Source organism: Hippocampus zosterae, chromosome 1 (genome assembly GCF_025434085.1).
Source record: "Hippocampus zosterae strain Florida chromosome 1, ASM2543408v3, whole genome shotgun sequence".
NCBI classification, from domain to species: Eukaryota; Metazoa; Chordata; class Actinopteri; order Syngnathiformes; family Syngnathidae; genus Hippocampus; species Hippocampus zosterae.
Window position 1 is genome coordinate 16488166 of NC_067451.1, and position 14794 is coordinate 16502959.

Sequence of the window (14794 nt, forward strand, 5' to 3'; positions counted from 1 at the left end):
ACGGTTATAGACGTGAGTTGAATTTGAAAACAGGTTTACTTGACGCACTTCATCAAGAAAGCCAACACACCTGGTTTAAAGAACTGGAGTTTTAATTCCTATTCAATTCCACATAAAACAAATATAAAACAAATGTTGAAAGGTTCTCTCTGGACTTTGAGTCCATCAAGGACCACAGTTTAAAAAGAAAAAAAAAAACAGTATTGCAAATATTGTGTATTGTCGTTTTGTTTTTGTTTTTTTAATGGCCGAGGAGATTCTTGATGCAAGAGCCGTAAAGTTGTGCAGAGGCTTTTCAGAGCTGAAGGGCACAAAATTGCTGATAGACGGCTAGGATATGGTGGTCCAGCTCGGCTGTGAACAGCAGGTTTTCCAACGTGCCCATGTACTGCTGGATGGTCACGTGGTGCTGACGAGGAACGGCGGTGATTGAGTGAGTACTTCATTTGGTGTGCCAGAGTTCCTGTGTATTCATGCGCATGCTTACGTGTGAGTGTCTTACCATGAGAAAGATCTGCTGTAGCCTCTCTACGCAGTTCTTGTACCACGGCGTGCTGACGTTGACGCTGCCCGTCTCACAGCGCACCAGATGCTCAGTCAACAGCATGATGAAGCGCTGCTGGGCCACATGCCACAAATTACGGTTAAATTAACATTCTTTACCCAGACTATCGCATCGACTTCTGTTGGTGGCACCTCAGAAGGGTTAAAAATGTGATGAGAGTTGAACAGGAATTTGAAGTGAGCGCAAAGTACCAAACAAACGCATGAAATTCGAGAAAAACTTCACTTATCCGTGAGACTTTATCGCAGGACTTTCCGGATGGCACAAGAAATGAGATTAAAAATGCGATGATGACCAATGGACAAAGAAAAAAGTTAGCGTAATGTAGCCCAACACAAAAGGCCTACATTTGGGGAAAAGCCAGTCCAAGCGTCATTTCGCACAAAATGTCATTTCAACTTTGATCACAGAAGCAAAGCACAAAACAGTGACAATAATTGAAGAACAGGAAAGTGATCTTGCCGCAATTAAAAATAATAAATTCCCCAAAAGATTACATTGACGTTTTCATGGCACCACAGAAAGATTAAAGTATGTAATGATTACCATCGAACAAGGAAAATGAACTTTGGGTGATGTAGCATTGCAAACAAAACTTGGAATTCAAACATCATCATGCACCAAAAACCTCATTCAGTAGACTTTTTAATGGAACCCCACAGAATGGGTGAAAATGTGATGACCATATGAAAGAAAATGTTTGCTATGTTATGTCAAAAAGGGAAATTAAAATGCTGAGAGAATTCATCCCAAGACCCACAAGCACCACATTAGAGATGAACAATGTGCTCCCTATTGTTTCTCATCATGTCCCATTACTAAGGATGGGCAATTAATATAATTGAGAAATTGTTTTTCTGGGGTTACTGATATTCACCCTCCCAAAAGATTAAAACGAAAAATTGATGTTTTGTTCCCTTTGATGTACCCGATCATGTCCCCAAAAAGATCTCAGGTGTCAAAAGAAAGATTCCGACCTGGAAGATGACGAGGAAGAGGTTCTTCTGCTCGCTCTGAGCCGACTCCACCTTCTCCTGCAGCCTATCGATCTGCTCCTCCAGCTGACCCTCCTCATCCTCGCTGTTCTTCTCCATGTCTTCTTCGTCGCCGCTGTCCCTCGGCTGTCCAACGCAAACAGACAAACATACTATGACGATATTTTTTCGATATACTGTGCAGCCCTACGAGAGATGGTAGGTTATATTGAAATAGCTAACCGATAGATTTCCTTTCATTGGGGATGTACTGTTGTGGTACACATACGCTTTACATTGTCAATAGAGACTGTCCATAATACCAGAGTTTTATCTTTCATGCAAACAGGAAAACTCATGGCAGATTTCCTGCATAAAAGAACACATACCCTCTTATTTTGCTGCTTCTCCAGCTTGTCCTTGGCCTCCTCCAGCTCCTTCTGGATTTTTTGGACGTGTTTGTTCATCTTCCGGATGGTTGAGTGCAGAATCTCCCAAATGTAAAGTCTAAGTCAGGTGAAAGCGGGGGAAGAAAACTTGTAGAACTTCTGAATTGTGGAACTGTATGAAGAAGTAGACCAGGTGTACCTGGTGAACTCGTGAGCCATGTCCTGAGAGAAAAGCCAGTTGGCCACAGCAGCGCAGTCCACAATCTGTGTCCGGATCATTTTGTCCACCAGCACGGCGATCATCTAAAAGGATTCAAAAGTCCCAGAACGTCAGCCGACACCCACCGCGAGAAGAGGGACTTCATGGCGGTGTGGAGGGGGTGTCCTACCTGTGGGTGGTTCTTCCATGCCTGGTAGACCACCTTGAGAATGTGCAGTTTGCCCTCGTCGCTCTCTGTCAGGTTCTTCAGGATCTCGTGAAACCTGCAGGGAAGATCAGCCCATCTGTATTTGCGGCAAGGCTTTTCCCCACTTTTTGAAACCACATGAAAGTACTGTAATCACCCATAAGTTTTGATCCCATAACAGCTTCCCATTTCACAAAAGGATCCATAAATTGACTTACGGATTATTTGATTTTGATCAAATGCACTCCGAGTGCGCCTTTACATGTGGCCAAGACACTCCTAACGTCATCTCGCGGAGCAGGCGGAGGTTCACTCTTGCCCTTACAAATCTGGTCGGTCGAGATGTACCACTACAGTGACCAAGATACACTGCTGAGCTAATAGTACGTGATATTCAAATGACTGGCCGAGTCCATTTCTTTGTCACTGTTATGTACAAAAACAACATTGTGCTTTTTGTCCCCCCCACCCCCACCCCATATCCTTTTTTTTAAAAACCATACATAAATATATATATTTTTAATAATCACCAACCACTTCTCAATGTTGTGATCATTATCGTTTTGTGAAGTTTGGATATCGTTAGATCCCTACAACAGAGGGGGAAAAAAAGAACTCCAAATATGTGGGTGATAACTATATCCAAACAAAGGGGCCTCGGGATAGGAGTTTATCTTGTCCGTGAGCACACTTGTAACTCAAAACACTTTTATCACAAATCGTCTTTCCATTTGAAGGAAAAAAAAACTTAAAAAATAAAAATAAATTAGAGATGAAAGTGGACTTTCCTGAAAATACATACACACAATATATATATATTAGAGCTGTCAGTTTAGCGCGTTTTTATTGGCATTAATTTAAATGAATTTTAACGGGATACATTTTTTTCTCGCGAGATTAACGCGGCACACGTCACAAGCGGATGTTACTTGTTTGGAACTATTTTGTGTGGACGGTTACAGTGTTCTGCGTCCATATAAATACAGCGGGTGGAGCTTCTCTGTGTTTGTCTGACAGTGGTAGCGACCTAGCAAAAATAAAACGTCTCCAGTGTTGTCATTCGAAATGAGGTCTACACAAAAACTGTAGAGAGACTTCCGCACAAAAAGGACCAACACAATCAACATAGCCTGACTGTGTTAGGGGGAGTGACACCCCCTCCCTCTTTCAGAATGGTTTGCCCCAGCAGCACGGGAGAAGTGCGTGCGCTTTTTTGTACGGCGGGCGGTTTTGAATACAGCGGCACAGATAATGAACACTGGTGTCCGGTGTCTCGTTATTCTTCAACAAACATACAGAAACAGACTGCTGTGCTCACAGTAAACTTGAAAAAAACGAAGTATGTAATCATGGTTTAAATCTACTATAGGCTGAGTACTGGTTTACCTTAGATGTGCACTTTATAATGTTATATTGCTCTGTTTTGATTTTATTAAAAAAAAGCTGTTAAAGCAGCTGTTGTGTGACAAAATATTGTTTACACTGTAAACTGAAAAATGTTCATGTAAAATTGAAAATCAAAATTGTTATTTCAGTAAATATTTGCATTTGGCACATAGAAAACATTCATGATTCCATGTTGATGAGAGCATTAAAATGGGCGAAAAATAGGACAAAAAATGTAAAAGGAAATTCAGAAACGATAAAAAATGTGTGAGTAATCACGATTAATTTTTTAGTCCATTTGAGTTAATTATGACAGTTGCATTTTTAATTAGATTAAATATTTACTTTCTAATGTAGTCAGACCAAAAAAAAAAAAAAAATCTCCGTTCATGTTCTTTTCCTCACGCCATAACCACTTGAACGTGTTCCTAACACTCGCCTCTATTACACGCATGTCCAGCTTGCCTGTCTACCTGTTTGAACATTGCGCTGGGGCCGTACCTGGCTGACCACGCATGAATTAGTTTACACAAAACACTATTCAAATACTCAACATTCAATGATTAATCTACCTTTTGTGTGCACACGTGCACCCTTTGTGGCTTCCGTTTTCGCCGAAATTTAAAATCTCCCGAGATATGGGGAGGCCACGAGAATGCGAGGGCAGGGGTGTTACTTTTACTAGTGTTCGTGCCTCAACATGGCTACATTCGTGAAAGCAAAACAACGAACTGAAACGCGTGTTCGTTCAACGTTGTCAACTAATAACCGGATTAATTTTAGGCAATTTTCTGGAGGAAATTTCATGAAAATTTGAAAATCCGTAATTCTGGGAAAATCCGGAGGACTTTCATCTCTAATAAGTAAAAATAGCACATAGAAAAAAGCCCAGTGCCAAAGGCGGCACCTTGTTTATCTGCTAGATCAGACAGCAGAGGCTAGGCGTGTGAGGCTCTTCAAGTGACAGTAACCAGAACGATGCTGGTACATTTGAGCCGTCTCAATGTCTGATGTTGATATTAGACTGAGGAATGTGACATTTTCTCCCATTATCAGTCTGGTGTTTATCATGCACCTTAAATTGGGCCTTGCTGAGTTCTAATTGAAACTGTCAGATGTATTCATTTAAGAATGTTTATTTTACTTTTACATAAATTGCACAATGGGGGCCGTTACTAATATTTTGACTCTCTCAGTCAAAGTTGCTCAGTGAGGTAACCAAAATATTATAAAAAGCAGCCAGGGAGTATATTGTAAAATTAACACCCGAACGTTTGAACAAGCTTTACTTAAAGTGTTGTGGTTTTAAGGTTCTGAGGTGAACTTACTTGCCAAGAGCACTGAATGAGTGGCTGAAGGATTTGGCTGCCAGGTGAAGAAGCGTCTGCAAAAAAACGTCCACTTTCAACGGGTTGAAGCTCTCACCTTCGTCTGCCAGGAGGGGAAGAAGCACAAATTTCACCTGACATTCAAGTTCGTATAAAAGCAGCTGACATCAATCCTTACAAAGATGTTGAATAACTGATTAAAACAAACAACCGTCATCTTCATCCTGATTGGGGTTGGGCATATCTTTGAGGATGGTGAGAATCTCCTCGTTGGACGCTCGGTTCTTGATGGCGTTGCCGACGGTCACTGACATGGCGTAACCCGGCAACAACGCTGAGGCAAGAGAAAATGCCATCTTTGAATGAACGTGACTTTTTTCAAATCCCTTCAGCAGTTGATAGACGACAACACAATGGCTTACAAGCGCTTTCGTCGGCATATTTGTAGATGAAGATGGGCTCGGCCGGAATGAGGGCGGCGAAAGTGGGCGGAACAATTTCCACTATCCTTTGGTGGTAGGACAGCCTGCATAACACATATACGTTCACAGTTAAGAACACATACTATATACAGTGTTTACATCATCTTTACTAACTAGGGCTGGATGATTATCAGGAAAAAAGAAAGAATAACCATTTCTTTGAGATTAAAATCACGATTAAGAAAATTATTAATTGATTTCAAAATGTTAATGTTTACTCAACTACTCAAAACTATCATCATAGGCTCATGCACATTTATCCCTGCACGCTGACCTGTTTATTGAACACTATTCTTTTTGTCAAGTACAAAATGACATTGTTTTGTACAGATTATAAAATGCAGGCCTCATTCATTCTCAACCACAAACCATATCATTTTAACATATTTATTTATATTAAAATGATTGTTATTTATGAGGGCAACGTGGTTAAGATTGCACGACTGTGCTTGTATTGATGTTGTTATGCGTTGTGTTTATTAATCTACTTTATGTTCACTGTTTTGTTAAGCGCTTTGTTACAGCTGCAGCTGTTGTGAAAGCGCTTTTTAAATCAGGATGTATTGTATTGTGTTGTTTTCACCAAATTTTGTGACTTTCCAAGCTAACTTGGGACCTCTGAGATCGTATGTCGTGTGATGTGGAAGGTAGGTAAAAAAAAAGTTATTGGATCTCTGGAAAGTAAAATAAGAATCTGGTAAAATAATAGTCATTGTTTTCAATGACTAGTATTTTCATTGACCTATGTAATTATGAAAAACAATTCCATACCTCATGCACTTCTCCAGAACCTCTTTGACAAATTTGGGCTTGGGTTTCTCAAGATCCAATGTCAAACAGTCAGCCCTTTATGACAACAAGAACAAACGGTCAATCAAGTCTGCTGAGACTAAATACCCAGAATCTAAGTTTATAAGCTTCACTCACCAGTCATCCCAGCTCCATCGGAACTGGAAGTTGCTCAAATGGTGTGAGAACCAGTTGATGAGTCTGGAACCAGGAAGTGAGCCAGGGTGAGACATGGAAAATGGGTGTGGAAGATATTTTTATTACCTGTCGATGCAGGTGGTGTTCATGGTGTCCAGTCGCATGTAGAGCATCTCCGTGGCTTGGGCTAACTGAGGTGCTCCGTTAAAGAAATATTCAACATACATCCAGTATTTTGTGATGCGGCATCTCCGTTCCAAATTTTTCAAGGTCGTTTTGCCGAATTCACTTGAGATTGTTGGTTCAAATGCAAATCTTGTAAATGGACAAAAAGTGCCAATTTAAAACAAACTGGAACACTTGGTTATCATGGGTCTTTAACTTTTTGGGTCGTCCAATCAAGACAGACAGCAAAAGCAACATTTTAATTTTAGAAATGAAATAAAGATTACAGCAAAGTTGTCCATTTTCTGTAGAATGCAATAATCTGCTTTTAAAAAAAAATCTCGCTTATATATGAGAATTGTTGAAAAGTAATGGGTGAAAACTGAAGACGTTACATTTCTTTAATCTAGATTGGGATACAACTTGTGGCAGCGAGCCTGGCTGCAGTTTGCAAAGTTCGATCAGCAGTGACGTGTACATTACATCAATGTGAGGGGGAGAGGGCAGCTGAAAAAGTTCTCCAAAAATCACCTGGGAGGGTAGGGAGGAGAATTTAGTGAAAAATATGTTTTAGGTTTGATTTTGTTTTGCTTATAAAAGAAATGGACGCACCTCCACAATGTGATAGTTGAGCGGGATCTTATTTTTGCCAGGGTAGCTGAGTAACTGGGCGGCGCTGCAATGTAAAGAAGGAAAGGTTATATCTGTGTAATGAGATGACTTGGCTTATGAGTATAATTTGTTTCGTGACCAACACTGTAACTCCAAATACTTGCACCTCACATCATCTTTTCACATTGAAATAAAAGGACATGCCATCCATCAGTTCCAACCCCACCAACAAAACCTTTAATAAAGTGTTTTGGAATAAGCAAACTAGCACTACAGTATTGTACTTTAAAAATCCTTAAGTAAAACATAATTAAATAGCACAAAGAATTAAATAGTTTGTGAGTCATGATTTCATGTTTTAATGCCCATTGACGTGCTCTTGCTTGTGTGCACACCTTGGCCACCAGATAATAAATACACCCTACACGAAGAGGAGGATCACAACTGAGCGCCTTAGTAAGCTGCAGTATTACTCTCTTTATTTTTTTCACTTGTGTGCATTGCTATATAGTCCAACTACATATAATGCCATCGATTGTGTTGAAATGTCTGTTGCTCAAAGGTTTACGGCTAGTTTTTCATTGTGCAATTACATTAGCAGCAGACAATCAAAAGCTAGGTGGTTTGGTGATATATGCGAAGGGTAATTCTCTTTGCTTTATGTTTAACTTCAACTGGAAAGGGATTTAACAGTTATATGCATCTTTGTTGAGGTTAAGTTACATGCCACTGTTTAGCATACATACCGGTAACTCAACTTTTGCTCGGAACACAATAAATAAACAAACCGGCACCACAAACGCCTGGCATCTCAGAAAACTCATTAAGTCGGTTCATTTGTAAGCCGAGTTTCCACACACATATCATACAGATTTCAACAAGCAAGAGTGTGTATAGAAAATGTATTTCTTGAGGTGTACCAAGTTCTGCGCTCTCTCCAATTAGTCTTCATGATGCAGTGCAGGTTCTCTTCAATGACAAACCTCTCCACAGAATGACTGCCAGGCATAACCGGACCCTGATTGCAACATACAGCAATCACACAGGATAATACATGAAAAACAAACAAATAAAGCATTTGTGTTTGACAATGAAGACAGGCAGGAAGTGCTATAAATTGTGGGGAAAATGCATAATGGGTCATAATCCCACCCCCCATGTGCTACAGTGTAAAAGACAAGTACAGTCTGAAACATTTTTTAAAAAGCGATTTTTCTTGTCAGCTTGTGACACCATTAGTGTTTTTTGGGGATTAAATGTCTTCTTAAGGATAATTAAATATTTTGGATGTTATAAAATAAATATTAAAAGGCAGAGGTAGGCCAAGTATGTCTCACTCTGCCCACCGAGCACTTCCATTATCAAAAGTGTGTGATTATTTAGCTAAGCCACTGCACGCACTGAAAATTGGTGAATCAATATTAATTATATTATGATTAACTTTGGTGAATAAAGATTAAGATATCCTTTATTTGTACCACACTGGGGAAATTTACAGCCTCCAGCAGCAAGAATGTAGGTAGAAAGAAGAAAGAAGAAAAAACAAAAACACAGTTCAATATAAATACTAAATGGATAAATCGCAGTGCTATTTATTTATTTTTTCACATCACACACATCACATCATTTAATTATTATTATTGTTGCAATAATTAAGTTATTGTAAATAATTTTCCAAAGTAATCAACTGCACACACACACACACACACACACAAAACATCCAGCCAGGGAGCAGTTTCATCGGCGCCGACACAGAGCGCGCATCTCTGGCGGCCGTGAATTTGCAGATGGCCGCTGCTAGAACCAAGGACCGTTACGTTGCACTGGCAGCTATGAGCCCACAATCACTGGAACCATGGACCATTGTAACTAAGATTAACCCATTAAAAAATGCTATTCAAAATAATAAAATTCCTCCTCAAATAAAGTAAATTAACAAAATTGCTTCCCAAAAAAAAAAAAAAAAGAGAAAAAAAGTTATTTGGAGCCTTGATATTTGTAGTTATTTTCTCATAGCGCAGTAGTCACGTGCTAAAATGGCTTACCTCAGGTGCGTCAGTGTAGTCAAACATGCGGAAGATGACGCGGGGCATGGGGTACTCGGCATCGGGCATGTGTCCGGGCGGCGTAAAGGGGGGCAAGTTGTGCTGCAGAGCCTCACACAGCACGCTGTCAAATGCTATGTACGGACGTAGGATATGACGCTCCTGCCAGCGATCCTTTTTTAGTTTCTGGATTTGTGCCCAAAGGCAGTCCAAGTACTGCCGGGACACAGTCGGGGTTAGTGACAAGAAAACTTTTTTCTGTGTATGTGCATTGAAATAAGTTCAAGTTTCTAACCTCCTCTTGAGGGTGGGGCTTCTCAGCAGTCCACACCTGAAGCATGGGGAGATGAGTCTTCGATCGCCTCCTGAAAAAAAACAAGTAGAAGAAGCACTGTCAGAGGTTAGTAAAACATTGGGGACTAACGAAAAATACATTACCACGACAAGAACAGTCAGTCCCACTTATTTAAGAGAAAAACGGTTACCTTACGACAAAAGATTTTAAACAATAAAATCTAGATTCTTCCATCATCTTTAAAAAAAAAAGTATTTTTTTTACATTTTATGAGAAAAAGTAAAAATTAGTAAACTTGTTGGAATAAAAATCATAAAATGACCCCGCACACGAACTGCAGATGTCCAAATACTGAGAGCGCATGGTGCCTTGTGTGTGCCAGACTTTACAAGAACAAAGCAAAACATATTCATGTGACCAAAAATTTTCTATGCTCAAAATGACAGTGGTTTTGTAATGCCATTTGTATTTATGTTTCGTCTCCGTGTTTTTGACCAGTTCTAATGGCTGTTACAGCTGTATCGGTTGTGAAGGCTCTAAATAAATAAAGATGGATTGTATTGTATTGCCTTTACCGTAGCTCTATCTAGTTGATGCATAGTGCAACCGCAGCCACTATTCTATAGCTTCTATTCAATGTGCCTTATAAGGCAGTGCGCCATATGTATGAAAACAGTTTTAAAATAGCCATTCAGTGACGGTGTGCCTTATACTTCGAAGCGTTTTATTGCACAGAAAATACGGGAGTCCGATTTTCCTATTCTGGAAAAAAGGCCGTAACATGTCAAGAAAAAAAAGGTGTGATTTTGCAAAAAGGGTGACATGCGTTTGGATGAGGTCAAGTCCTACTTGAGGTAGCCTTCAATCTGGCTGAGGAGTCTGTCCATTTCCACATCCTTCTTCTCATAGAGCTCCTTGCCCACCCACGGCAGGCAGGACAGCACCACGTACACAAACCAATCCGACCGAACCTATGCACCCAAGCACACAAAAACACTTTATAAATCCTTATCAACTACCGAGATACAGTATGACATCCTTAATGAAAATACCTGTGGTACATCTTCCTCTTGCGTAACGCTGACAAAGTTCTCAAACATGGCCACCATGGATGGAGCGGCAATCACGTGGCAGTTGACCAAGTCAGAGAGAAAGCGGACCTAAACAAAATGCATTAGTTGGACGAAAAGGCCGCTGACATGGTCTGGTGTTGAGCTATTTTACCAAGTAAACGGCCTCATTGTAGAGATTGTTCTTCAGAGTCTCTTTCAACTGCCGAATCATGGCCTCCACAAATTCCCCGCCAAAGTTATAGTTCCTGGCGTTGAGGAGGCCCACCAGCGTGGTGTACACGGTCAGCTTCTCGGGGAGGAGACGAGCCCTACGGACGCAAGCCAGCTGCTGATGACACCTACTACACTAAGTGTATGTTACTGGTTTACTTACACCGCACATAAAATACGAAGGATTTTGTTCTTGTAGTTGGGAAGGTCAGCCTCCAACACGCCAGCAAGCCCCTCCAGGTTGCTCTCCAAGGATGACTTGCTCTGGCAGAACAATCATTACAGCTATTACTATTGTTCTACCGCTGTGTTCGCTCAGGCATAAAATGGCTCCCAGAATACATCTCGAAAGTAAAATATCCCAAACATAACTTCATTCTATGTGACAATAGTAGGTTATTTGGAATCTTATCCAACTCTATTAGGGAAACTGAAAACATTTCACGCTCCACGTTTTGTGGCTTCAGTGCTTCGCAAGTTTTTCCAAAATACTGTATTCATTAAAAAAAAAGAGAGAATCAAATAATTAAAAGGAAGAAAAAAATACAGCCATATCAGCAGTCATATTGTAGAAAGATGGGCTGTTTTATCCTGATGCGCGACCCTCAATCCCAAACAAAGAGATGGGGTGACTCGGATATCTTGTACATGTCTGCACAGCACTGTACAATGCCATGGGCACTCATACAAGGCATGTGATTGGTTCCTGGCGCGACATCAGCCAATGAGACCACAAGTCAATTTACCCCATGCGCTGGTTTGCTGCGCATCATCGCGGCCTCATCCAACACCTTCCCTTGTTGTGTCTTGCGAGTCTCACAATTCTGTATCTGTATCTATGTAATTCTGTAACTTTTTTTGTTTAAAAGCGATAACTTTTTTTGAGTAGTTAAGCTGCGCTCCAACCACTTGCTGCTGTGGGAACCATGTGTCCCGGGTGTGTGGGAGCATGTCAGCCCCCTCGTTCGTCCATGGAGATGGCAGTATCAACAGGGACGAGGGGGCTTACATGCTCCTACATGCCTGGCACACGTCAACAGCAGCAGGGGGCTTGTTCGTAGCCATGATCGAGTCAGGGAGCCTTATTTTGAAGGTTTCCGATGCGGTCAGCTGTTTTTCAGACACGAAGCAGTGACTTTGTTTCACATATGTATACTTGTATATTTTAAGCATGTTGGTACCCACATACACAAAAACTCCTGGGGGATTACTGTATAGCTTCGGTTTGCATAGCAGGTTTGAAAATCATCGTCTATGTCATCACTTTCAGTATAAAACAGTTACCTTTTCTCCCACATTGCATATCAAAGACTCCAGGCTGTCTTCAATCTCAGTGGGCTCGGAGGTTCTCCTCCTCTTGTGATCCTGGCCTCCTGTTGGTTCAACATTGGAGCAAACAATAGCAACATTTTACAGGCATCAAAAACCACTAAAATCTTGTTACTTGTGGGCCAGTGTATTTTTCTCCCAATATAATTGTGTCCTAATGGACTTGGTTGTTTTCTACTTGCTTCTTCGTGGACTTATGACCTCATGTACTTTTGTACTGGCATCCTTGTGTCCTAATAAGCTTGCACCCTTGTCTACATGTGTCCTAGCATTCAGGTGTACACATCCACTTCTGCATCAGCATCCTTGTGTTTTATGTCTGTCCTAGTGAGACTTATCTCCTTATGTCTCATCGGTGTACTTGTGTCCTTGCATACTCGTGTACCCCCTGCCCCGCCCCCAGTGGATGTGCCCTTTTGAAACTAAGTCCTCCTGGACGCGAGGCCTTGCATACTTGTGTCGTAGTGGACTTTTACCCTAGCATTCGTTTGCCCAAGTGTAATTTGGTCCTTGTTCACCTGTCCCTTAGGTGTCTTGAGTTCTAGTAGACTTGTGTGTGTGTCAATTTACATCCGGGCATCCTTGTGCCACTGCCCACTTGTGTCCTAGTGGACCTGTTCCCTAGCATCATAGTGGACTTGTGTATTTAGCAACTTATATCATAACAACCTTATGTTCCAGTGGACTGGTGTCCTACCATTGTTTGACCAAATTTAATTGGGTCCTTGCAAACCTGTGTCCTGACATCCTCATGTCCTAGTGCGGGGGTCGGCAACACGCGGCTAAAGAGCCGCATGCTCTAGTGGCTCCCTGGAGCTTTATAAAAACTGTTTGAAAATGGAAAAATATTTTGATAGGCTAATATAGCTCAAATAGATATAGATATATGTTGCAGCTCCAAAAAAGGAGAGCTGTGATGTTGGTTTTTAAAACGTACACTTTAGTTATGCTTTTAACAGTCTCGACAAACAGACACATCTGCCTCGGAAAAACAGAAAAGAATGATCATTTCACTGACACTAAGAAAACCACCAAAATAATGCACCAAAACAAAAAAATCAAGCGAGGGAATTACAAAATAAATTCTATGGGGGAATTTGTGAACACACAACAAAGAAGTGAATAACAAACAATTCTGAGACAGTCCAGTCTCCTACATACACACAGCATATGTTTCCTTCATTGTAAGTTTTATAGAAGGCTTTTATGTTTTTTTGTGGCTCCAGACATATTAGTTTTTTGTGGGTTTTTTTGTCCTATATGGCTCTTTCAACATTTTGGGTTGCCGACTCCTGTCCTAGTGGACTTGTATCCTTGTCTACTTTAGTCTGAGTGGACTTATATCCTTGCAACCTTGTGGAATTGAGCATATGTGAGCATAGGTGTTCAAGTCTCTTCCTTTCCTTGTGCACTTGTGTAGTTGGAAACTTGGGTCAGAGCACCCTACGGGTCCTAATCATTACCGTTCACTAGCAATTGATAGCAGTCACCGATTTCAATTTTATCTTAGGAAGTGTAAAAACTTGCGGTATTTTGGACGTGATGAGCTGTATGACATTGACTATTACAGGGTCAAATGAGATGAGTTCAGAATGAAGTTACAATGACATGAGGTCACAGTTTGGGGTGTATTTCTATTTTGAATAAAAAGCAATCATATATTTATTTTGGGGTGAGAGGTGCCTCAACTACTCGCTATTTCTGCCCAGGCGAGGGTTGACCGTTTTTACCGTCATACAAACAACATTAATTAATTTGCGTAATTTAATGGGCACATTTGATAAACAGGCACTGCATCACTTTCTTAACGCTGAGAAAAAAGACAAATTGCTAGGTAAATAAACCTATTATACCCTCTGGTGCTCGAGTCGGAGCTAACTCAATAGCTAAAAACATTGCAAATAAAACCGGTCAGCATTGTGACTACATGTGCAAACTAGTGCGCGAGAATACGAACGAGCAATAATATTTTAAGCGTATCTCCTATCATATTCCTTCCTAATACGATTTAAAAATGAATGCGCCTGGGAAGAATAACAACAAATGGAAGATGCTAATTGCTACTAGCCGCAATTCATTTGCTCCAACGTGGGAAAACGACGACATCAAAATTAAACGTACCGTCATATGAGTCGCTATGTCGTCTCCTGGACATGTTTTAATCCGTTTTAGCGTAAATCGTGAGTGAAAAAACACCCCACAAAATTTAATGGAGACCACAAATGGAAAAGGCGCTTTTTCATGTATCAATTGAACTCGCAAGTGAAGCGAGTGATGGGCATCAATTAGGCTAGCTTAGTCGGCCCATTTAAGTGAGACACACTTCCGGTAGCGAACGGCAGGAGTAAATGGAGGAGGCTGTGTCCAAATTCAGAGACTGCGTCCTCCGAAGGCTGCATATTCGGCCGCACGACCTCACTTTCGGCGTGACTCTACCGCATCGGTGTCTAAGTGCACATTAACCCTGTCCAAATTCGCTAAGTTTTATGCAGTCCGGAGAGGCTTCACCGGGAGGAATCTTCGAAGTCGTCGAAAGACCCAGTTTGCGAACTGTCTTTCTAGAATTTGTAAACCACGTGTCGTCCGGGTGCGCACTTGTGACGTCAT

At 41.0% G+C, this 14794-nt stretch overlaps 2 protein-coding genes across 3 annotated transcripts in view; one reads left to right on the forward strand and one right to left on the reverse strand.

Annotated features, from left to right (window-relative positions):
* The window catches only part of LOC127600451 (heterogeneous nuclear ribonucleoprotein A0-like), a 219843-nt gene that overhangs the window by 61722 nt on the left and 143327 nt on the right, over positions 1 to 14794 (forward strand). The gene's annotated exons all lie outside the window — the stretch shown is intronic.
* Positions 75 to 14735, reverse strand: LOC127600267 (nuclear cap-binding protein subunit 1). The gene is made up of 23 exons (XM_052064710.1): positions 14309 to 14735; positions 12143 to 12231; positions 11022 to 11122; positions 10800 to 10956; positions 10628 to 10735; positions 10425 to 10546; positions 9576 to 9645; positions 9281 to 9496; positions 8156 to 8253; positions 7236 to 7299; positions 7044 to 7154; positions 6585 to 6649; positions 6459 to 6521; positions 6303 to 6377; positions 5472 to 5575; positions 5261 to 5383; positions 5050 to 5152; positions 2318 to 2411; positions 2128 to 2231; positions 1929 to 2046; positions 1543 to 1686; positions 503 to 616; positions 75 to 409 (listed from the first exon to the last, which is right to left on the reverse strand). The coding sequence occupies exons 1-23, from the start codon at positions 14340 to 14342 to the stop codon at positions 296 to 298; spliced, it is 2391 nt and encodes a 796-aa protein (XP_051920670.1). The 5' UTR covers positions 14343 to 14735; the 3' UTR covers positions 75 to 295.

Bases quoted from the DNA above. Each gene is read 5' to 3' on its own strand.
- LOC127600267 (XM_052064710.1), bottom strand. From the start codon at position 14,342: ATGTCCAGGAGACGACATAGCGACTCATATGACG. The intron at 2,412-5,049 runs GTAAGTTCACCT...TCTTCCCTGCAG, and splicing joins TCATTCAGTGCTCTTGGCAA to GTTTCACGAGATCCTGAAGA. The intron at 410-502 runs GTAAGACACTCA...GTTCCTCGTCAG, and splicing joins TACAGCAGATCTTTCTCATG to CACCACGTGACCATCCAGCA.